General features: G+C 53.8%; 8 protein-coding genes across 8 annotated transcripts; 5 read left to right on the top strand and 3 right to left on the bottom strand.

The window, feature by feature from the left end:
• Positions 1–595: 595 nt before the first annotated feature.
• Positions 596–4,676, top strand: POSPLADRAFT_1043724 (hypothetical protein; the record flags this gene model as incomplete). The annotated part of the gene is made up of 23 exons (XM_024478378.1): positions 596–726; positions 791–1,085; positions 1,140–1,400; positions 1,453–1,548; positions 1,638–1,746; positions 1,812–1,828; positions 1,882–1,991; positions 2,044–2,096; positions 2,359–2,477; positions 2,527–2,563; positions 2,614–2,742; positions 2,789–2,829; positions 2,888–2,997; positions 3,049–3,191; positions 3,244–3,429; positions 3,484–3,554; positions 3,642–3,760; positions 3,816–3,912; positions 3,962–4,216; positions 4,268–4,315; positions 4,373–4,432; positions 4,487–4,564; positions 4,617–4,676. 23 exons carry the CDS (start codon positions 596–598, stop codon positions 4,674–4,676), a joined length of 2,625 nt encoding a protein of 874 aa, XP_024343061.1.
• A 2,223-nt stretch (positions 4,677–6,899) lies between these two features.
• Positions 6,900–8,489, top strand: POSPLADRAFT_1064664 (hypothetical protein). The gene is made up of 4 exons (XM_024481833.1): positions 6,900–6,974; positions 7,030–7,164; positions 7,217–7,335; positions 7,389–8,489. Exons 1-4 carry the CDS (start codon positions 6,918–6,920, stop codon positions 8,185–8,187), a joined length of 1,110 nt encoding a protein of 369 aa, XP_024343060.1. The 5' UTR covers positions 6,900–6,917; the 3' UTR covers positions 8,188–8,489.
• A 318-nt stretch (positions 8,490–8,807) lies between these two features.
• Positions 8,808–9,248, top strand: POSPLADRAFT_1052928 (hypothetical protein; the record flags this gene model as incomplete). Its single annotated transcript, XM_024480325.1, has 1 exon — positions 8,808–9,248. The coding sequence occupies one exon, from the start codon at positions 8,808–8,810 to the stop codon at positions 9,246–9,248; it is 441 nt and encodes a 146-aa protein (XP_024343059.1).
• A 1,706-nt stretch (positions 9,249–10,954) lies between these two features.
• On the top strand, positions 10,955–12,974 carry POSPLADRAFT_1064663 (hypothetical protein; the record flags this gene model as incomplete). The annotated part of the gene is made up of 4 exons (XM_024481832.1): positions 10,955–12,229; positions 12,284–12,316; positions 12,369–12,499; positions 12,549–12,974. The coding sequence occupies 4 exons, from the start codon at positions 10,955–10,957 to the stop codon at positions 12,673–12,675; spliced, it is 1,566 nt and encodes a 521-aa protein (XP_024343058.1). The 3' UTR covers positions 12,676–12,974.
• Positions 12,975–13,374: 400 nt separating this feature from the next.
• Positions 13,375–14,164, top strand: POSPLADRAFT_1043721 (hypothetical protein; the record flags this gene model as incomplete). Its single annotated transcript, XM_024478377.1, has 3 exons — positions 13,375–13,377; positions 13,638–13,730; positions 13,802–14,164. 3 exons carry the CDS (start codon positions 13,375–13,377, stop codon positions 14,162–14,164), a joined length of 459 nt encoding a protein of 152 aa, XP_024343057.1.
• A 172-nt stretch (positions 14,165–14,336) lies between these two features.
• POSPLADRAFT_1068950 (hypothetical protein) lies at positions 14,337–16,153 on the bottom strand (the record flags this gene model as incomplete). Its single annotated transcript, XM_024482330.1, has 4 exons — positions 14,337–14,653; positions 14,707–15,124; positions 15,195–16,023; positions 16,085–16,153. 3 exons carry the CDS (start codon positions 16,151–16,153, stop codon positions 14,784–14,786), a joined length of 1,239 nt encoding a protein of 412 aa, XP_024343056.1. The 3' UTR covers positions 14,337–14,653; positions 14,707–14,783.
• A 2,402-nt stretch (positions 16,154–18,555) lies between these two features.
• On the bottom strand, positions 18,556–20,057 carry POSPLADRAFT_1131508 (hypothetical protein; the record flags this gene model as incomplete). Its single annotated transcript, XM_024484092.1, has 4 exons — positions 18,556–18,627; positions 18,749–18,826; positions 18,860–19,197; positions 19,268–20,057. 4 exons carry the CDS (start codon positions 20,055–20,057, stop codon positions 18,556–18,558), a joined length of 1,278 nt encoding a protein of 425 aa, XP_024343055.1.
• A 777-nt stretch (positions 20,058–20,834) lies between these two features.
• Positions 20,835–22,540, bottom strand: POSPLADRAFT_1132640 (hypothetical protein; the record flags this gene model as incomplete). Its single annotated transcript, XM_024484235.1, has 4 exons — positions 20,835–20,880; positions 20,988–21,087; positions 21,385–21,494; positions 21,612–22,540. 4 exons carry the CDS (start codon positions 22,538–22,540, stop codon positions 20,835–20,837), a joined length of 1,185 nt encoding a protein of 394 aa, XP_024343054.1.
• Positions 22,541–23,307: the final 767 nt, after the last annotated feature.

The following is a 23,307-nucleotide window of genomic DNA, read 5'->3' as shown; positions in this document are numbered from 1 at the left end:
TAAAATAACGCTTCTTGCGCCGTACACAACGCTTCGCCGATATATTGTGTAGGTCTCGATCACGTGACCATTGTGCATCCACTGGCATGACGCGTCGCGACCACCACCGTATGTCTACTGCAGCTTGATCACGAATCTACACAGTGTCTTCTTCGCCGAGGGCAATACATGCCGTTAAAGTGATAAATATTTCGCTACGAATATTCCACCGCTAACATGGCGGGTTGACGCCCTCTTTGGCGCGATTACTGCGGTGATCCTAAACGTCGAGTCCTCGGGTTGACAGCCCTTACGACATAAGGACTAGCATGCTAGTAGTCATCTCCTGGTGAGACTGTAACTGCGGCTCCGTTCTCAAGGGCTGCGCCTAAGAATCATGTTATATGGACTGCGCGCATGGAGACCCCCTGACCGACTGTGCGCAGTGGTAAGTCGCTGGGACTATGGAATTCAAATCGGAAGACATAAATATTCTCTTCGATACAGGTACCACAAAGACGCTAGTGTGGTATATAAAGGGTTTCAAGCTCAAAGGACTGCGGAATTCTGCGACTCCATTCTCACTGACACTCGGGCTGTAGAAATCAGTTACAACATGACATCTGTGATGCACTCCGCGGCCCAAGATCAACATCGTCTTCCCACGAACGTGAAGCCTGTGCACTATGACTTGACTGTGAAGACGGACTTGCTCAAGTGGTCATTCGAAGGGCTTGTCAGAGTACAGTATGTATTTGACGATCTGACCGCACATTCCAACAACTGATACTAATTCGTGTTCGATTGCAAGACTACAGGTCATACAGGAAACCTCACAAATTGTCCTGAACTCGCGTGAAATCCAGCTGGAGAATATAACCATAGTCTCAAGCACATCGGATACGGATACGGAGCAGAGACCGTCGTCAGTTGTTCTCGATGCAGCGTTGGAACGGGCTACCTTCGAGTTCCCCGTTCCCCTTCCTGCGAATTCAACCGCGGTACTATCTATCCACTTCTCAGCGCCACTAACCGATTCTTTGGCCGGTTATTACCGCTCGGCTGGTGATGAAAATACAGAGGTCTACGCCGTTACACAGTTTGAGGTGCATGCCACTCTTGTTGCATAATGTACCATTCACCCATATTTGACCCATCAGCCAACGGCAGCACGCAGAGCGTTCCCGTGCTGGGATGAGCCGCGGTTCAAGGCTACCTTTGCGGTAACGCTCATCTCGCGCATCGATACAATCAACATAAGCAATATGCCGGCTATATCGGAGACGGTCCTTGATCCTGACACCATCTCCGACACAAGTAGCATTTATTCATGGTTAACCAGTAAATTGGCGCATTTCTTCTCGCGGGACGCCGTGCGTACGGATCGGTGGAAGATCACTCGGTTTGAAACTAGTCCTCCCGTGAGTACAGGCCGTGCCAGACCTTCCTCTAGAGTCTCAAGTCTCTTTCTAGATGTCTACCTACGTTCTCGCTTACGCAAATGGGAATTTCCAATACTTGGAGAGCTCTTACACAAGCTCCCTGAGCGGCAAGACCCGTCCTCTTCGTGTTTATGGTATCAGCGAATTTCTTATGAACAGCTACCAGATTGCTCATATGAATGACCAGCTACATCTGATATTATACATCTGACGCAGTATGTACTTGACTGTACGCGATTGATGGTACCAAAGCTCGAAGAAGCATTTGGTGTCGAATTCCCCCTCCCTAAGATAGACACGCTTGTCGTGTACGACTTCGATGCCGGTGAGAAGTTTTCATGACTGTTGTATGCTCTCGGTCACGCTAAAGACGGTCTCCTCCGAGTGTAGGCGCAATGGAGAATTGGGCATGTACCAGCTGAGATATCATCTTCTCATGGATATTGATGACGTGTTACAGGGCCTTATTATTGGACGTACTTCAGCGTACCTGTGTGATCCAAAGTCGCCCGACATGCGACTCAAGAAGGACATCGCTAGCATGCAGTGCCATGAGCTAACACACCAATGGTCCTATATAAGACATCTCTCTTGCACCGCCATCCTGATACAAATTGCGCAGGTTCGGCGACATCACGACAATGGCCTGGTGGGATAACTTATACCTGAACGAAGGTCAGGCCGAGACAAGATCTTGTTGATTGCTGATTAATTCATGCATATTTACTAGGATTTGCCACCTTTGTGCGTTCCCATGCTCATCCTACGAATGCGTATCAGTTACTGAAGGTTTCCAGGTTGGAAGCATTATCTTGGGTCAGTCCTCATCCTCGTCAAGTTTCCTACTGACATTCATCGCTGTGTTCCGCAGACAAGTACGTGCTCATCACAACATGGCATGTGTCACTTACCCTCGTCTGGAATAGATTATACCCAGACTGGAACTGTGATGCACTCTTCTTGTCTAATTCCTTCGCTCGAGCTCTAGATTTAGATGCGATGCGGGCTTCTCACCCCATTGAAGTCGAGTGTCTGGATGCGAGTATGGCCTATCAGGTGCGTGAGGCTTGCACCCTAATCTTGGCGATTCACAAAGTTTCCTCAGGTTTTCGACGCACTCGCATACGAGAAAGCGGCCACAGGTAGGCTGTCGTACGCACGGACACAGATAGTGGGAAACTGAATAGACTAGTCCTACGCATGCTCTGCAGATTTGTAGGAGAAGAGGTGTTCTTCAAGGGTGTTTCTGTGTATCTCAAAAGACACTTGTATGGGAACACGGTGACGCGGGACCTCTGGGAAGGCCTAGAGTCTGCGAGTGGTATGTGTGTAGTAGCGTTAGACTCTGATGCTGAGAATATCCTCAGGCCTCAACATACCTTCAATGATGGACAACTGGGTAAAGAAGGTATTAATCACAACGTTCTTACTCGTAGATTTCAAATTGACAACTGATACGTATCGAGGTTGGATATCCGGTGCTCACGGTCACTGAGACTCAGGGGGCTATCCATATTCGTCAAGATCGGTTTCTGCAGACAGGGAAATTAGAGCCTGAGGACAACGAGACTATATGGTACGATGTATTGACCCCGCTCACACTGATATGATTGACTGGGAATAAAAGGACGGTTCCTCTCAAACTCCTTACCGTATCACAGCAAGGCGACGTGAATGTCAACGGGTCTATCCTCCTGACTGAGCGCGAAATAACCATTCCACTTGATGGTGCAATACAGTACAAGTTGAACGCAGGTAGTGCCAGCCTTTGTAAGTCACTTTAACTGGCGTTTATACGGTGCCAAATGACTAATGCCTCTAGGCCGAGTATCATATCCCCCAGAAAGACTAGCAAAATTAGCCGATGACGCAGCGAAGGCGCAATCTATCTTTTCTCTGCAAGACCGCATGGGTCTGGTGGACGATACGCTGGCATTGGCGAAAGCTGGGTATTGCACAGTCGGAGATGCTTTGTCCTTAATTGACGTGCTGAGAGACGAGAAGGACTGTAAGTCGTGTCTTGGACGCAACGCTTATTCTTCGACATATCTACTCCTTGTAGACGTTGTATGGCAAGCCATCGGCAACAATCTCTCTACCCTGCTTTCTGTCTGGTATGAAGATCCAGAAATTGTTAGCTCAGTATCACAGTTTTCTCGGGTCAGTCAGTCGTCTACTACATGCTCATGGAGACTTGCTTAATAATTACTTTTCACACAGGGTTTGTTCGTGCCCCTTGTCAAACGTCTCGGTTACGAGAATCAAAGTGATGATCCGGTCGATATTTGCGACTTGCGAACATTGGCCATTGAACAGACGGCTGTCTGCCAGGATCCGGAGTACGCTGGCTTTATGCCTCAGCACTGTTCGTATAGCTGATCGCGGTGTGCTAAGTGTGGTAAATGTACTGACCGGCCGATTCGCTCGCTACATGGAGACGGGTGACGAGTCCACAATACCTCCCGATCTGCGCTGGATTATCTACCACACCGTGCGTTCGCCATGTTCTGCCTGCGAATCGCGCTCAACTACATTTATAGGCTGTATATCATGGTGGGATTAATGAATGGGAAGCGGTCAAGAAAATAGCAGAAATATCGAAGGACCCTTCAGCCGGCCAAGCAGCCATAAGAGCCATGGGTGCTACGCAGGACCCAACGCTCATCGAAGCAACATTAAATTACGCGTTCACGGGGGCTCGTGATCCGGATGTACCTTGGTATATGGTGGGTTTGTCGCAGAATAGCAAGGCGAGGAAGCTTTTGGCGTCGGCGTTCAAAGACAATTTCGCCGCGGTACGTTTGCCATCTCGATAGGTGCCAACACACGTTTTCACAACTATTCAGCTGTACGAACGTTTTACAGACAACTTCACTTTGCAACGTATGATCAAGGTCAGTCATCCTGCGTGGACAAGCTACATGAGCAACCCTGATTGGCGATGATCCCAGCTTCCCTTTGAGCGATTGAGCAGCGAAGACGATTACGAGAAGACTACTCGGTTCTTCGAGGTCAGTATAATGTCCAATCAGGTCTTGAACCTCATGGATCAGATACCTCTGCAGGATAAGGACACTTCATCGTATGACCTCACCTTGAAACAAGTCTTGGAAGGTATAGCCTCCAGGGTCTCTTGGATTAAGGTATCCAACAGCTTCTTCCGATATGGCCCGGGAGTCTCTGACGCATTTACAGCGATCCACAGATGACATCAAGCTCTGGTTTGAAGACCGTAAGGGGGACTATTGTGCGTGATGTGACGTGTTTCTAAGGCCCCAGATATTCCCCTTTCTGGGCGCTGAGCAGTTGAAAAGAATTTGTACTACCGGGCTGCACTGCCTCCTGCTTCGCATAGTATATGCAGTTCTACAGCGCTCATAAGACTGTTCTGAGTCACGGTCAAATGTTTACCACCGACCGCCGTCCAGCTTGGATTATGAGGCCCGATGCTAATCCTGCTTTCGTCATCTCGCGCTGATATAAGAATTGGCTTGTGCACCAACGCATATCGCTCGTTGTCTACGACGCCGGCGATAATAATATCTCAGTACCAGTGTAAGCAACACCGCCGGGGACGGAGCGAAACTAAGTAGTAGCAACGGAAGCGCGGGATCAGCGCATCTTGGCAAGATCTCGGGCCGTCACCGAGGGATTCGTGCCGCTGCCGATGGCGACGCGCAAGCCGGAGCCGTGATCTGGCTTTCTGACGGTTCGCCCCGCAAACTGCAACATCAGCCCTATCTATATAACAGACACCTCACCTCATTCTATCATTGGTAGAACAGATCATGTCCAGTAGTTTCGCTCCTTCTCTCATTTCTGCCGGCGAGTCCTCGAGCAGCGTGAATCATTCCCAGGAGCCCCCCCTTGAGGTCAAGAAAGATGGAACAGCCTCGAAGATGCGCCTGCACAAGGGGAACATTCCCTCAGTCCCGCAAACAAAGCCTTGCCCTCTGTGCCCTGCCAAGTTCACCCGCACTACCCACCTCAGTCGACATTTGAGGACACGTAGGTGCAAATACCTTGGAGAGCTCCTTGTATGATAACACGATGTTGCAGATACCAGGGAAAAGCTACACGAGTGCGATGTGCGTCGAATGATCTATGAAGCGCATCGAGTCGATGCTGACGGATGGGCAACAGAAATGCCATTCGCAGTTTACTCGGAGCGATCTCCTGACCAGGCACAAACGCAGTTGCGGCGATCAGTGAGTCTTCTGTTTCTGTGCACGTCGATATGCTGTCCATTTCGAACTTTGCCGTCGATGACGGGGTACGGAAGTGGTACCTATCTCGAGACGGTGTTTAGGGGTGCATGGCAAAGCGACATGGTCACCATATTAGGGGCTGCCTTGTGGTGGGCGTCCGGTGTATGCATCGTTTCTGTTGTGCTATGCATAGATATGAGAAGCACATATTCCACAGCCATCGATTTTGTAGATTGTGTCCAGGTAGACTTTGTACTAATATGCGTACCGTATAGAGGAATGAGTCGTTCCCGACGCAAATCATGTCAAGCGTGCGCCGAGTCAAAAGTGAAATGCGATCTGCAGCATCCTTGCTCAAAGTGCCGGACACGTGGACGTGATTGCGTGTACATTGGCGGCCATAATGTCGCCTCCAGTTCAGCATCTGGCGACAACTCCTCAGCACGTCGATCGGAGGATCTAGAGGCAGAGCTGCTTGCTATGCTGGATACTGCTACAATCCCTGCAGAGGCACATGGCCCTATGGGGCCCGTTTCACTACCAGATAGCTACCTAGACATGATGCGCACCTCTGCCGTGCGCAGCGGCAGCCCCCACGTCACGGCTACATCGATATCATCGTTCTCGCCTTTTACGCCTGCCTCCGAAACGCCCGTGGCCTTCTCTATCGACAGCCTCGCAACGTTTGCCCGGATTGATCAGACCGCGCCGCCACCTGAAAGCCAGTTCGACGAAGTAATGCAGAACGGAATGTTTGGTGATTTCTTCGGCAGCATATTCACACCAGGCCGGCAGGCGCTCCCACCGACGTACAACTCCGCAGCTGCCTCCAGTAAAAAGTCGCCGATGGACGGTGGGGTGTTTGACAACGACGGCAGCATCTGGGATCCGGGCTTCCCCTTCAGTATCACGGCCCCCATGGACCTCCACAGAGACGCGCCCCTCCTGTCTCAGGATTCGCCGAGCCTGTCCTCTGCCACGAGTTTCAGCAGCCCTGCAGCTACCGATGCGGCTACAAGCACATCATCAGCGCCCGTGTCGCAAAACGCACCTTCGTCCCCTTCTCCTGCTGAACTTCAGACTTATGGTACGTCTTTGTCTTTTGAAGTACTAGTTTTGTCTGCTGACGTGACCTTTACGGAATTTATTAGTATCATTATTCTACTCTGCATTTTCGCCTAATATGCCTATTGTCCACGCTGCGACATTCGACCTGGAGGGCAAGTCTCCCCTCCTCGCTGCTGCCATGCAAGCATGCGGAGCGCTCTATGTCAAAACACGTACTGCTATGAACTTTATTGACAGCGTCCTCGCTCGTGCAAGGGACGAGCTGGTGGTTGAGCTAGTTAGTTTATCAGACACTCATCCTGGCTTCCGGTAATGCTAACAATTTTCAATAGGCGAAAGAATCAGTCAATTGGGAGCATCAAATTAACTTGGCGCTCGCTGTGTGTCTTTTCCAGACACTTGGTCTCTTTCATAGAAATCCTGAGCAGCGTGCGTTCTCAAACGTATATCATGGAATGCTTGCGATGGTATGTCATCATGTTCAAAAGCAGCCTGCATTCTTTCTCATGAGCCATGCAGATGTTTCGTCTGAACGGATTTTCACGGGCAACATTCGATTGGGTGCCTCCCACAGATATTGATCATGCATCTGCACCACGGCTCTGGCGCGAGTGGGCGCAACATGAGACTGCCAAACGGTACGAACAGCCATGTGTATCCAAGCAACGTGGTTGCTGACCATGACCCCCAGAGCACTTGCAGTGTCATATCTGCATGACTGTTGCCATTGTATTTACTTCAATCTCCGCCCCACATACGACACGACGGACTTCGATATGCGTTTGCCTTGTGAAGATGCGCTTTGGACGGCATCCACCGCGGATGAGTGGTTGCAATTACTACGGCAGCCCTCGCGTTACGGATCCATCCAAGAGCGGCTACGTGGTCCGATGTTGCGGGCAACCTACGACAAACTAGCCGAGCCCGAGAGTGTATCTGCGACACCTCTCGTGCTCAACCCATGGTCTCATAACATCTTAATCCACGTGGCCCTGCGGCAGTTCTTTGAAGAATTCCTGGAGGCCCGCCTACCTGAGATTGGGACCCCCCGCGCGTCCTCACCGAGCCGCCGCGATACCCAGTACATCAGCGACGAGCGAATCGCCGAGCTGCAGCTCATAATGCACAACTGGCTGCAGAGCTGGCTGCACTCACCGGAGTCGCCAACGTACAATGCGCGAGAGCCGCGATTCATGAACCAGGCGCTGCCGTACTACTGGTTCTCGCAGGTCGCCATCCTCGCATACCAGGAGCGCCTCCCGCCGTTCTGCACGAGCACGACGTTCGTGGTCTCCGGCGAGGCAAAGTTCCGCCTGATGAAGAAGTGGGAGCGGCACATCCGCAAATTCCTGCGTCGCGGTGGCACGGAGCCGACCGTGTTCCTCGACGACCTCATCAAGACGCGCATGCGCAAATGGGACAGCAGCGGGCTTGTGGAGGACGCGGAGGAGGATCCGGTGCATCTACTCGGGTTCTTCCCCGGCACTTGAGCTTGGGACGGCACAGTAGACCCGCTCCCTGTTGTTTGCGCCTTGTGTGCGCTGTTGGCCTGTCCCAGCACGTGGATGGTCACAGATACAGATACTTTGGCAGTGCCAGTGGCCTGCATCACAGCGCTACAGGACGGCAGGATGCGTCAGGCGGCTAGCACGATGCGACGAGTAGCATGTACACGGGCCATGGGGGGATCTGGAGACTTGTTACTCGGTGAATGACAGAAGAGGTGTGGATGTAATTGTAGACGAGCGTGGCGAACATGTGCTGATGCTGATACCAGCAATATCTTGACGTTATTCTTGCGACTGCGATCATGAACTAGAGGGATCAGTATCAAAGCACAAAGTTTTTCCATCCTTGTTCTCACGCACGTCCTTCGTCCTGGCGTCCACAGTGGGCTCTGAAGCAGGTGTGTTGCGTCTGTTATAAGTAGATCTGACCACTACTAGTCGAAGTCTAAGATGACATACAGTGTGGCAATGAAAACCACAAGCCGAACGTTGACACTTCCTCGCGGGATGCAACCCCCTGGGAATCTCATTATCTGCCAGGGCCACAGAACACGCTCAAGGCTCATCAGGTTTCCCGACTGCCCCGCAAGCTCTGGAATGAGATGCTGAGCTACCTCGAGAACGACCAGTCTGTACAGCACTTACTACATGCAGTCTGTATACAGTCTTCCGCCCTCGCGTCTTCCGACATCTCTGTCTCACCGGGCGTAACCTACCGCACATGCGACAACTCGTGCGATGTGGGTTTGACCGCCGAGGTGGCCAAGGTCTTGTCACAGCTAAGTGATGTGGCCGGTCCCCTCGGTCTGCAAGCGGTGGTCGTCGTGCCCTCCCTGTTATCTGCACTTTCTGTGCCGTCGCCGGACGTGCGCGATCTCACGCTGGGCACCGTGATAGCGGCGACATTCAGGGCATACGTCCGTCTCAGTCGCAACTTGTCTGGTCTGCGTAAAATGGTCACCGATGGACTATCGTGCATGTTTCCAGCACTCTGGGACATGTCCTTGACGCCTCTTGCCCAGCTGGTGTGCCGCCTCAGCTAGAGATGCTCTTGCAAGCAGACGTCATTTTACCGACTATGATAAAACGCTGCATGCTATCGTCCAGAAGGCCCCTGAGTCCCTGGAATGGATGTGCCTGGAATCGCGCCGCTCGTCTCTCTTTGACTCAGGCGGTCAGTAACACGGCCAGGATCAGCCGACACATTCGTCTTCTAACGACTTGTCATCAATAACCATCTTTGGGGTTCAGAGCCTCACATATAGGGGTCGAGGAGCAGCTACCTATGTTCCTTTCATTGGTATTAGGACTGCCTGGTGTGCGTGAGATCAGCTTCTCGACATTGAGGCTCGCGCGGCTACTGTCGCTTTCAGGATTTCCGCAGGTGCAAATAAGTATGTCTGTGATCGAGGCGACATCCTCAGAAGTGGTAGACCACATGGTGTACTTCGAGCTCGTCCGGGGCATCTTGCCCGCTCCTGATGTCCGGGGAGCTCTAAGAGTGTGTACATGACGCAGACTACAATTCCTACTGGGGAGGCGTATTCTTTTGCGGGAGGCGTATTTTTTGCAAGTAATCTGCAAGTAACGGCGAGATGGATGAGTGATACGATGGAAGCATGAGGAGGATTGTTGGCGGATGAATGTAAGTAGCGACTGTAATATAGAACCTGACCGCCTGCGCGCCTGTACTCAGCCACAATGCCGGATGTTTTGAGCTGTGCATGTACAGGGATCTTGCAACCGCGAGCGCATCCAGAAAACGCTTGCAATTGGAGAGTATTGCTATTACGATGGCTGAATGCGGTGGTTCAGATATCGCTTCCACGTGCAGCACCTAGAAGCTTGATAGACACGTCGGACAACACGGTGAAACACAGGTGCTTTGACTGGGCACTAGTCTGATTATGACAGATAGCATTACGACAATCGATGATGCGCCCGCAAGCAATGCGTTGTAACTTGTCAACAGCTTGCCACACGAAGGTCAATAATTGCCGTGGATGATTTGGACGGCACTGGTGTTAAATACAGTATCTCGATTTCTGTGAACTTATATGTCATAGCATGGTGGGGTTCTGATCCTGATATGGGAAGGGTGCATCCTACTTCTTGATTTCGGCCGCGAGCGGGGAAGTAGGTTATGTAGGGCAGATATACACCCTGGCCTACCTGAGACCGTCAGCGCTGTGCGAAGTCTGAAGAAATCTGGCGTCAGGTGTGCGGCCCCGATGATGACTGGATTGCCATCAAAACCGATGCCACGGTCATAGCCGTCAGAGAGCGCGCCTTGTTGCTCGAGAGCAGAGACCTAGGACAGATGTGGCGTTCGTATTCATTCCCAGACGCACGCCGTGCTCATCTGACCACGCCTGAGAAGTTCTAGTTCTAGACAAGTGCGCGATAGGAGGCAAACTCGGAGGATCCTGTGCGTTGAGGAGAGCGGGATTAGGAGCTGCGGACATGTTTGCGCGCGTCGGCAAACGAGGACCTCGTTACGGCGAGGAGAGCGAAGTGGAGCAGAGGAGGCGTCGCGGGCCAATGGCTGCCACAGACATCGAGACTCCGCCCGAAAACGGTGGCTGTCGTGCAAGGCCAAGAGATCGCATCTGCCAGACTAGCCGGCGCTCCGATCTCTAAACCTCGCGTCCTGTCGTACTTTAATGACCCCTTCCTGCACGCATTTTCTCCGTCTCCCATGCCATCCCCCTCGTCCCCCTCAGCCCTCTAGTCCTCGCCCATGGTAGCCATGCCGCGCCCCCGCGCTTTGCGCGATGCCGTCCTCATCCTCATCGGTGCGACCACCATGCACCTCGCGTCCGTATTCCTCCAGGAACCCGCCGGCTCCATCGTAGTCAACACCCAGGTCAGCTCTCATTTTATCGAGGACTACAACAACTCTGCGCCTGCCCCCCTTGATGTGGAGGAGGCTGTAAAGCCCAAAGAGCGAGAGGTGCAGCACCTGCTACAATCCGAGGTCTCATCCACCGTCGATCTCGCGTACGACTTTCCAGAAACGACCATCGTCGCCCATGCGCCTGGCTGGACCGTCTTCCGAAACCTCTACATGTCGAACGGCACTCTATACATCATCTCATCGCAGCACGCATCTTCCTTCCCCGACATACAGTACATCACCTCCACCGGCCTGTTCGCAGAGAACACGCCGGAGAACATCGCGGCACGCATGCCCACCTCCAAGGACATGGACTTCCTGACTCCCGCACAAGCCCGGCAACGGTGGGGCGGGAGCCCCGATAAGCGGGAGCGTAATCGCGTCTGGTCCGTCGCAGGGAACACCTTCCTCGTAAACGAGCCATCACAGTTCCTCGATCACTACTACCACTTCTGCGCGGAGCTCATGTTCGGTGCCTGGTCATTCTGGTCTGGCACATTCAACTCCATCGTGGATTCAAGGACAGCCGCGCTCACGACTGCGCCGTCAGTCGACCGGATGATCTTCGCACACGCGGACGCGTATGGCTGGCGCGACCGGCCAGGATTCAACTCATACTTCCTGCGTGCTGCCTTCCCCTCACTCACAGTCGAGGTGCAGGCTGACTGGGAGGACCGCATCGCGGCCACTGCATCGCGCAGCGCCCCTGCGCGGGCATGGCACCTCGACACGGTTCTGCTCACGGACCGCTCGGCGGCGTTCCGCGGGGAGGTGTGTGGTGCGCGCACGCAACGCATCGCGGGAGAGGCGCTCGAGCACATGCAGCGCGCCGGCACTCTCGCCCGCTGGTGGTGGGAGCCTCTGCGGCGCGCGACATTGCGCTTCGCGGGTGTTGACGAGCCGACGCTCGACATCGGGATACGCGCACAGGCACAGATACAGGCGCAGTCGATCGTGATCACATACATCAGCCGTCAGGGCGCGCGGCGGCACCTGATCGATGCGGACCACGAGCAGCTCGTCAGAGCCCTGACTGCGATGTGCACTTCGCATGGCTGGGAGCTGAACATCGTGCAGGCTGAGCGTCTGACGAAGGAGGAGCAGCTGGAGCTGGCGGCGCGCACGACGGTAGGGCGCGCATCGTCTGGCATACTACGTCATCCTGACATTGACTACGACTAGGTCATGATCGGCGTGCATGGCAATGGGCTGACGGTATGTGGACCTGCTCGATCCCCTTTGATTTCGACTGACTTCTGTTCGGTAGCACCTCATCATGATGCCCGTGACGCCACTCTCGACGGTCATCGAGATCTTCTATCCGGGCGGCTTCGCGCACGATTACGAGTGGACGACGCAGGCGCTGGGGATGCGCCATTTCGCGGTGTGGAACGATACGTGCGTGATAGAGACACCACTCGTGGCGGTGGTCTGACAGCTTCCATAGGTACCACACATACCCGGAACTCATGTCCCCGAACTACCCCGAGGGTTTCCAGGGCACACAGATTCCTGTGTACGCACCGACGGTCACCCAGATTGTCCAAGACCGCATCGCAGGACGTCTATCATGATTCACGACACGCCCATCAGCCATGTCGAAAACGCACAGGGCCTGCGCACTCCAGACAATTCACGTTCACTACCCTACCCTTTCATTTTCCGCTTCTATTCCTGTGTATACGGACTTGCTTTCTCCCGTACCGTATATGGGCACCCTCTTTTCGTGGGAGGTAACCGGTAATTTATACATTCCCTCCTCTGGCCCGGATTCTTTTCCTCGGTTCCGGTCCCATTCTCGTGGTGTACGATGGGGATTCGCCTTGTACCGATAGCTCGTACTTTCACTTTCTACGATTGCCGTTCCTTACGCACTTCTGGGGAGACATGGAACTCCGTGCCGTACGGTCTATTCGATATTCGATAGCAGAAGACAGAAGATCGGTCGGTGAGCACTGCCGAAATGAAATTAATGAGGCTGATCGATCGAGTTCGAGGTACAGAGAGCTTGTTAGGGTTGCGCTTAGCACTGGTAGCTCGGCCTCCTGTTTCCTCGGTCACCCCTCATCTTACATGCGTGACATAGGAGATAGGACGTGGGGCTTGACACTGTGCGATCAATCTGTATCTGTCTTTTCAGCACTCATTGGAGCGACTGTGGAGCGCGTCTACAACAGGCCCCGGCCTTCTTATGCTTGTGGTGGTACAGTATCCATTTCTTCGCATGTGACACACTAGATGAGAAGCCACCGTATGATATCACTATGAACGACATGGTGACTGAGACGTTGTGGCATTCGTGGATCCCCTCCAAGAGAGGAGTATAAGAGCTCTTGGACCTGGGTCGATCTAGAAAGCATATCTGACGTTCATCCTCTACTCCTGTCTATTTCACCAATTTCCACGACGCTGCACAATACCTATATCACGAACCAGCAAAGATCAACATCATGGTGCGCCTAGACCCCTCCCCTGCACTATGCGGAGCAATTATCTGACTGATACCCATCCCTTTGGCACGTCGTTGCGTTTCTAGGGCGTGCTTATCTCCATTCTCGTCGGCACCGTTAACGCCATTGTCGCCGCCATCGTCGGCATTTTCGAACTCATCTTTGGAGGGATTGCCTGGGTACGCCTGACCTCTCGATTGCTCGACCTGAACCCCGGCACTCAATCAGTTTGATGTGACGCCGTTTGCAGCTGATAACGGGCATCCTCTGCTGTGGCTTCTGCGAGCTCTGCTGCCGCCCGGGCGCGGGCGTGGGGACAGGGCCCGGAGTAGGCGCGGGCACCACGACGCGCACCACGACAGGAAGACGCGGGCTCTTTGGCCGCCGCAGAAGAGGACTGGGCGGCGGAGCCGGAACTGGCCTTGGAACTGGTGCTGGAGCCGGTGGGCTCGGCACTGGAGGCGGGCTTGGTACCGGAGGCGGACTGGGTACTGGCGGCGGGCTCGGCACTGGCGGCGGGCTCGGTACGGGGGGCGGCGGCATGGGCGGAGGTTATGGCACCGGAGGCGCAGGCGTCGGTACGACGGCTGGTGGTCTGGGTAGGGCCTACTGAACGCAGAAAAGGCCCGTTGAGACACTTATACCCTCATGATCTGCACCTGTGATACCTGGATCACTGCTACTTATGTACACTCCTCTACCGTTACCCTAACGAACATCGTAATTGTATACTTTAAACATACAAACATTTGCAGATGATTGTCTCTTGGAATCGCACGATATATATACTATCATGGCGTGTTAGGATTCTGGGTGTATTTACATCTGAGCAGGGAATGCGCGACGATAGGTAGAATGCACGACGGCACTGGGAGAAAGTGATGATTACCAAACTTCAAGCCTCAAGCACGAAACTTTGTACACGAAATAGTAACGACTTAGGCTTTATCTAAAAGTCGTCAGTAGCGGGTGCATCTACTGTAGGATAGGTCAACTGTGTCAGACTCTATCCGGTCACCAGCTCTCTTGAAACCACGTGCAAAGACTATGAAACCACGAGTCCAAGAACACCATATATATTTCACGGGTCAGGACAGGACGTCTGCAAGTCAGATTTCAGTAAGTCTGTGGGCGTACGGAGTGTTCGCTGCTTACCGCCAGATGCACACATTCCCCAAGTCCGATGCGCACCGGTACATTCCAATTTCGGCCGCATGGCTCGTCCAGAAGATTTATAATGGAGCTCCCGATTCGCGGGGACACACGCGCAAAACAAAAGACCCTGCGGCATGTAAATGAGGCGTGATCTCCCGGATGAGCTCGAGATCCGCCGTGTAGTCCTCAACACGGTCCGGCTGCGCAACCCCAATCACGAACACCACGGATTGCAGCTCCCAGAGTTCTGAAAGCGACAGCTTCGAGGACAGGACGCGGACCATCTGGTCGAACACCACCGGGGAGGAGAAGAGAAAGGTGATCTCGCGGATGCGGGTCACATTCAAGGCAAAGAGGAACACGGGCAGCCAGTGCTCGTTCATGAATGTCAGAACTTCGAGCTTTAACCTCTGAGAGACTGCATCCGCAGTGATCGATGACATGGTCAGACAACAAGCGAGTCGCTGATTACAGCAATTTATATTCACCTGGTGGATCCCAGAAAGACCAGGCCCGCGATGCCACGCACAGGGATCTTAAGGATCGAGGAATGTTTTGCAGTACGGCATACAGAGCCACGCGACGACCGCCGGCATTACTGCCACGGAGGCTATCTGTCGCTCTTTGCCAGCTGCGTGTGAGGCGCAGCTGGTGCATAAGCCGAGCGAGTGGTGTCGGAGACATGTACCAGCGGCCTGTGAACAGTGACAGGACCCCCTGGAGGGACAGTTTACGGAGATGAGGAAAGGCGCGAATGAACTGCGCATATGCCTCCAGTGATGGCGCTACTAGGCAACCGACTATTAGCTCCCGTACGCGGTGAGACAAGATAGAAAGTGCAGCGATCAGCGATGGTGTGACGGCCAGTGATAGTAGCTTGAGCCTGGTCACGTTAGGCAGGGTCGACAAGACCTTGGCTAGCACCGTGTGCTGTCGCAGCTGCGAGAGCATGGAAGGATCACCTTCGTAGTCGATGGTGACACGTGTTGTGTACTTCGCGAGATGTGCATTGGAGTGCAAGATCTGTTGAATGTGGGCTAGGCTACAGGCGGTGAGGCGAAGATGGTGGAAGAGGTGAGGGCGGAAGGCGGCAGCCCATGCGCGACAGGTAAGAGTACACGCAGAGAATGCAGCCTGATCATGGTCGATGTAGTCGATTATCTCGTCCCAGAGCTCCTGAGGCAGTCGGAAAATAGGATGTGAATCTGGAGGATCCTGAGCTTCTGCTACACATCGGGACTCCCGGTCAACCGTTTTGCTAGGAAGTGCCGGCGTTCCGGGTGTAGTTGAGGCTACGACTATGGTCATCTTGTATTTCTGCGATGAAACGTTATAATCTAGGCTGTGGATGCGGAAGAAACCGTCGAAGGATCCGTACCAGCAATACGAGAAAGATTGTGAAGGATAGATATGCTGAATGCTCAGGCGCCTCCATGTTCGTTACCATGTTGTACAACGTGATGGTACGAGATTACGTGATCATAATATATACTGTGCTCAGATGAGAAGAGCGGTCAACTTACAGACTTCGTAGGTTTATCCTAGCGAGAAACAGTGAGGTGGCTCCAGCGCGCATAGTATCAGGATATTCAATACTCGTTTGTTTTGTTCAGGAGGTATTCAGCTCAGGTTAAAGAGGTTGATGCATCCCGCCAAAAGGTATTGCGACAGAATGGGTATATTGGATTCTCATGCGCGCGCTGTGATACAAATGAAAGATGGGCTACAAGGGGTATGATACTACAAATCGAGACAATATGAAGCACTGCAGTCGATCGTCGCTGTTCGCCTTTTGCAGGCACCGCGTTCCCAAGCCCGATCGAAGAACTTGAGGCGCAGTTGTCGGTCGTAGCTCTTCGCCCGCACATTGCGGACACCGATTCCCCAAGCCGACCGACCAACTTGAAGAGTGGTTGTGTTCGCGGTCTCGCCTTTCGCCAGTGAAGTTTCCCCCATAGGCCCTCCAGTCCCGAGCGGCCACGAAAACCCGGAGTGAAGGTGTTGGCCGTCGCATAGAACCGCGCACCGAGGCGACCTCCCCGCCGCGCGGTGGTCTCGCTGTTTCGCCAGTGGAGTTTCCGCCATAGGCCCCGCAAGCCCGGACAACCACTCCGGACCGCAGGTGTTGGCCGTCGCATGTGACCACGTACCGAGCCGACCGACCCAGCACGCAGTAGTCTCGCTGTTTCGCCAAAGAGCTTTCGTTCAGAGGCCCCACAGCCCGGGCGACCAGTCCGGGGTGCAGGTGTTGGCCGTCGCATGTGACCGCGCAAAGAGGCGACCTCCCCATCGCGCGGTAGTCTCGCTGGTTTGCCTAGGAGCTTTCGTTCAAAGGCCCCGCGCACCCGGGCGACTNGTCCGAGCTGCAGGTGTTGGCCGTAGTGTTGTTGCCGGTGAGTCTTCTTTTGGCTCTCCAGCGCCGCCACCCTGAGGCGACCTCCAAAGGGCGCAGCTACCGACGGCCCATCTCTTGTCCCGTGGTGCCGTCGGTTTCTTGGGGTACTTGATTTTGCTTTCTACCATGCCCGGGGCTTGCGCGCCGGAGGTCCCCCCGGGGCTTGAAGCTTTGAGTCTTCTCCCCGAGTCCTTCCGCATACCGAAGTAGTCTCTTATCGAGGCATGCAACGGTGCGGGCACAAACGCAGGGCGCGGGTCACCTCGTCAGGATCGTCGCGCCCCCCACCCGTCCCATGCACCGCGAGGGAACAGATGTTGAAGCGCGCGGGATTACTGTCGCTGAAGACTGCGCTCCCGTGTCTTCATGGCTGCACGTCGTCGTCAGTCGGTGCGAGCCATTTTTTGATCGCCTGTCGCTGTTTTGTATCGACGGCGTACCGCTCGTTGAGAGTGTGAACCCGTGGTGCCACGGTCTTCGACGGAGTTGCCAGTTCCATCGGGGGGTTGAGGCGTCGTTCGTCGCGGTGTTGTAGTGGTGCGGCGAAGACGATGTGTCGACGAGTGTTGGATGTCGAACGGGTCGTGGAGTCACCTAATGATGCGGGTATCGGGCGGAGAGAAGGAGTGCATCAGGACCAGGGGAGGGGGTCCAGGTGAGTGAGTCGGAGGTAAAGAGGTAGAAGGGAGGAAAGGGAAGAAAGTTAGTGTTGCGCGGGGGAGACCAGCTAGCCCGCTACCCGGCCGGGGTGAGGAATTAGAGCGAGGAGGGCCCCCTTTTATAGGTTTGCCTTGGTGGCTGACCGCGTCGGGGGGCTTCCTTCTGGGCGCGTCTCGGTCATGTCGTCCTGTCAAGCCCTGTCACTGCATGTCATGTGCAAAAACAGCAGCGGCGGTCGCCCTCCCGCCTTCAGTGAGCGTACGGCGGCAACGCTGAGGACTTTGGCGCCCTCTGTGAATGGCCGCTGTACCATCGTGAGTTGGACAAGCTGTGAGGCGCAGCGCGCGGGGAAGACACACCAAACGACACAGGGACATGCGTCGGCGGAAATGGCACTCTCGATCACCCTTTCCAGAACATGTCTGTCATGCGCAAAAATAGCATCGTCAGCCTCGTCTCGGGACAGCCTACGGTTGAACTTGAACATGGACTCCCATGTTGGATGCGGCATCGAGGCCAAAGGCCGCTGCAGGGGGCATTATGGGTGGGGGGATGGGCGTGTGATCTCGAGCGTGCGCAAGCTTTCGACCGGAGATGGTTATAGAGAAGCACAACATCGCAGTGGCCCAGTTTGCAGCCCTGGTAGGGCCTAGCAGGGGTGCTGAACGGTGTCTGGAGAACAAAGCCCGTGAAGAACATCAGGCACGACCCACTTTCCAACCGCTCGTGATAGAAATTGTACACGAAATATTAAGACGTATGCTTTATCTAACAATCGTCAATGTCGAGTGCGTCTACTGTACCATAACGTCAACCATGTCAGACTCTATCCGGTCATTGAGCTCTTTTGAAACCGCGTGCAAGAGCTGTGTAGAAACACGAGTCCAAAAACACCATGTTGATTCACGAGACGGGACAGGACGTCTGCATCTCATATCTCAGTCAGTCTCTGGGAGTGTGTGATTGTACGAAGTGTTCGCTGCTTACCACCAGATACCGCCGTGCCCCCAAGTTCAATACGCACCGGTACATTCTAACTTCAGCTGCATGACTTTTCCGGAGGATCTAAAACAAAGCTCCCGATTCGTGGGGACACACACGCAAAACTAAAGACCCTGCGGCATGTAAATCAGGCAGGATTTCGCAGATGAGTTCGAGATTCGCCGTGTAGTCTTCAACACGGTCCGTCTGCGCAATCCAGATCACGAATGTCACAGTCTGCAGCTGCGGGAATATCAAAGGCGACAGCATCTGAGACAGGCTGCGGACCATCCCCTCGAAACTGACATCCACTGGGATGTAGAAGTGAAAGCTGATCTCGCGAATGCCGGTCATTGTGGTGTAACAGAAGAATGCGGACGACCAGTACACGCCCACGCGAGTCATAAATTTGAGCTCTAGTGAGCGCACGCTGGTGTGGTCCGTCCTGCGAGGTACTGCATTCGCGGTAATCAATGACATGGTCAGACAACAACGAAGTTGCTGATTGTAGCAATTTATATTCACCTGGTGGAGGGAAGATAGACCAGGTCCGCGATTCCACGCATAGATATTCTAGGGATGGAGGTATGTTTTGTATTATGGCATCCAGCGCCGTAGGATGATCGCCGTCGCCACGCGCACGAAGGCGATCTGTCGCTCTCTGCCAGCCGCATTTGAGGCGCCGCTGAAGCATAAGCCGGATGAGTAGTGTTGGATACACGTCCCAGTAGCCCCATAACACCGACGAGACCCCTTCGAGGGACAATGTACGGAGATGAGGAAAGGCGCGGATGAACTGTGCATACGCCTCAAGTGATGTCGCTACTAGGTGACCGAGTGTGAGCTCCCGTACGCGGGAGGACAACCCAGAGAGTGCAGATATCAGCGATGGTGTGACGGCTAATGATAGTAGCTTGAGCCTGATCACGTTAGGCAGGGTCGACAAGACTTTGGCTAGTACCGTGTGCTGTCGCAGCTGCGAGAGCACGGAAGGATCACCTTCGTAGTCGATGGTGACACGTGTTGTGTACTTCGCGAGATGTGCATTAGAGTGCAAGATCTGTTGAATGTGGGATAGGCTACGGGCGGTGATACGGAGATGGTGGAAGAGGTAAGGGCGGAAGGCAGTAGCCCATGCACGACAGGTAAGACTGCACGCAGAGAACGTGGCCCAGTCATGGTCAATGTAGCCGACTATCTCGTCCCAGAGCTCCTGCGGTAGTCGGAAAATAGGATGTGAATCTGACGGACCCTTAGACAGTGTCTTCCGCGTCCACAGCCTCGGCTTATACCTTTTCAGGATGGACGTAACCATAGCCTCAACTTACTCTGGCTCAACTTGAGGGGTCCCGACAGTAAGATGCGATTTCAGTTACGTAAGCTATTTCATCTCCGAAACGCGTCGTTAAGATCTTGCTCGACGCGACGCATCGCGCGGGCTCGCTACAATACACCTGTCCCGGGCGATATCTAAACTAGCAAATGCCATCGAATATCTTTATTTTCTTCTATATCTGTATCCAATCCCTCTGTCGCTCCTTTTCTCTCTAGCTCACCTGCCGGATACCAGTCATGCCGTGGGGACTTCGAGTTATGTAGTTCCAATTGCCGCGATCCAGATGGGGAGGTGTCACTGCCGGGACATGAAATTGGCATTGCTGTAGCAGATCGGGGTGTCAGAGAATCATGCATTACAGTGAGTGTGGATGAGACATATCAAGCTTCAATGAAAGGTGGTGGTTATCACAGGCAATGCCAGCGTGCCGCAGCTTGCAACCAACAGTATGACAAGCTCAGACGGCCGTCAGACGGCGGGGCTCAGCCATCAGTCAGCAAGTGCTAGCATGCTCGAAATGCTGCCTTGCGGTCCGTGAGGCCCATACTGAAGCAGGCCAAGGTTTAGAGTGACCATCCTCTGACCATCAAAAAGGGCGCTCTATTGTAGACTGCCTAGGGGAGTCTATCATGAGAGGTCGCACAGGCGTCGGCATTATCCATATGGCTCTTTCTGTCAGCCCCAGTCTCTCAGGTTGTTGTTAAATCATCATGTGCAGCACTCCTCTCGACCCCATATCTTTACCAAGCCATGTTCTCATAATCCCGATGCTAGTTCTTCCTGGACAAGCCGCATCAGTGAGCTGGAAAGACAGAGAGCACAGCATATGGCGTATGTGATGTAGGAAAATCGTTTATCATGAACCAAAACAATTAGACCAGCGGGCTGTATAATTGCATATGTACGCACTACAGAATTCCACGTTTGGCAAGCTTCGGTAAGCACACACTCAGGGCGTCCAGTACCCATTCTTTGTCCTGCAGGTAAATGCTGTTCACGGATATGGTGACTTTGGCCAGATTGTCAAAGACCGGCAGGGAGAGCACAGCATCGAGCTGTGGGAGTGATCTCTAGCCTCCACCCCTTGATGGATCTGTGCCAAAATCCACTGCAATTGTAGATATCTGTGTGGTTGTCACATGGGATAGGACCTCGATCACAGGAGTACATAGGCAAGATCTATTTCCGCGAGTGACGTCGACTGTGAGTGCTAGATATTTGAGACGCGTGCACTCCGAAAGATTGAGGTACGGGGCTTTACATGTGAATTGTAAATACTCGATCAGGACCATCGTATGAGACGCACCTGCACTCTTGTCTGCATGTAGCGACATATCCTTGCCATTTAGAGTGAGCCGAAGCATATCTGCATCGACAGACAGATGATGTAACGATCGCATAGCATGTTTCATGAGCCTGCAGAAAGAGTCGTAGCACTCGGTTGAAAGGGACGAGCATAGAGGAATGTCAAGGTGCCGAAGTCAATTGCTAAGGCCAGTAGTAAAGAAGAAGTCGACAAGATCAATCGCAGACCGAAAGTCGAGGTACGGAGGAGGGCCGAATGTCAACTCGACAGCCTCCAATCGTGATGGTAAACTCGAGTGCGCAGGGATGCTTCTGTGGTCGAAGCCGTGTTTCAAAGATGTACGTGACCAATCCAATTCGAGAGTTTCGAGGGAGGGAAGAGCGCACAGAAGGCGAGCCAAGGCCGCAACTGAGGGAAAGCCGTAAGTCCTGAGATTCAGTGCTCGAATGGCACTCCATACCGGACACGTCTGCGTAGGACCACGAGGAGGGACTAAGCATTGGCGGTTACCGATGGCGGCTATGACATCAACCAGTTCAACGTAGGAGGGAGTTGGCACGACAACATCCTCAGACCCGCCCAAGTACAGTCTCTTGAGCTGTGTGCGCGGCAGAAGCCGAGCATCGAAAGGTTGCCGAGTAAACCGTACATCACCAAGAATGATGTCATCGAGACGGGGGAGGGCACACACCAGCTGGCCAAGCGTCAATATTGTCGGGAACTTGACGTTAAAAAGCGTGAATTGAGTGATTGAGGGGAAGCGGGCGAGATCGTGAAACACGGTGTCCGCTTCGAGATCACGAGCCCGCCACACCGCGTCGCAGATATGCAGCGTTTTAACAGAAGTCCATCTCCCGCCAAGCCTCGACGCGAACGTTGCCAGATGTGGAATCGGCTGGTCCTCGCCAGGCGAGTCCTTGATGATCACCGTCGCCGGCCCACCCCAGCGCCGCATCTCTTCACCCGAAGTGTCCACCTTGATGCGCTCCACGTCTTCTGTACTTTCAAACGTCATGCTCTCCAATAGACACTCCTGAGCCATCGGTTGTAACCCTTTGCACACCACTCGGCATCGTTCCAGCGTGTCGTACTCGCCTTCCTTGGCCAGGCCATGGAAGATGTCCAGCCATAATTCCGCGGGGAAGGGTAGTACCATGGTATGCGGGCACTACAACGCGCCGCTCTTATCTGGTAAGAAATCTGTATGCCTAACGAGCGTACTGTCTGGTGAAGCTCGTCGGAAGGCTATCGCACAATGGGAGGCTTTCAGTGTGAGACGGTAGTGGCGGCGGATGGGACGCGCTCGAAATGCGTACATTACCGCCTTTGTACATGTACAGGCTGCTGGTATATATGTGCTGAGAGCCAGAAGCCTGCTTCTCCGAACCATATATGTGTCATCCGCCCTCGCTCACACCACGCCCTCTGTCATATATGAGCGCCTTCCGTTCATTATGAACACCAATCCCCGTTCTAGTCCTCGACCTCTCATCGGTGTCGGTGTCCTCAGCTGCCTCCGACGTCGCTGACGACTCCCAGAGTGGTCTTGGAACAACAATCTCGACCAGACGGCGACGGTCTCATGCGAGACATAAGCCGTCCTGTCTGCACTGGCAGCTCTGCGTGCCTTCCTGACCACCCGCAGTATACAGTATACTGCGGCTACATCATTGGAGCTCATCGACATACAAAGAGACAGCTATCGAGGCGCTCCCGTAACAGGCATTGCATCGATGCGCAATCTGGAACTTCGATGCACGATGCGGGATCATGCGCCTGCTTGCCCGAGGAGCGGCGGTGTATCGCGGCCCACTATTCCTCACCAGCACTCGACGTGTAGACTGCACCCGAGCAACAATTCTATCCTTCGTCCGCATTCCTGCTGAGTGATCATTGCGGACCTGAGTCTCTGAACAGCGTTGG

This window comes from Postia placenta, assembly GCF_002117355.1.
Source record: "Postia placenta MAD-698-R-SB12 unplaced genomic scaffold POSPLAscaffold_2, whole genome shotgun sequence".
NCBI lineage: Eukaryota > Fungi > Basidiomycota > Agaricomycetes > Polyporales > Adustoporiaceae > Rhodonia > Rhodonia placenta.
Note: the sequence above shows the minus strand (reverse complement) of the source record. Positions and strands in the feature narration are given on the sequence as shown.

Excerpts from the sequence above, each read along its gene's own strand:
- POSPLADRAFT_1064664 (XM_024481833.1), top strand. The coding sequence starts at position 6,918 with ATGAACTTTATTGACAGCGTCCTCGCTCGTGCAAGGGACGAGCTGGTG. Across the intron at positions 6,975-7,029 it reads ACGAGCTGGTGGTTGAGCTA|GCGAAAGAATCAGTCAATTG; the intron begins GTTAGTTTATCA and ends AATTTTCAATAG. Across the intron at positions 7,165-7,216 it reads ATCATGGAATGCTTGCGATG|ATGTTTCGTCTGAACGGATT; the intron begins GTATGTCATCAT and ends TGAGCCATGCAG.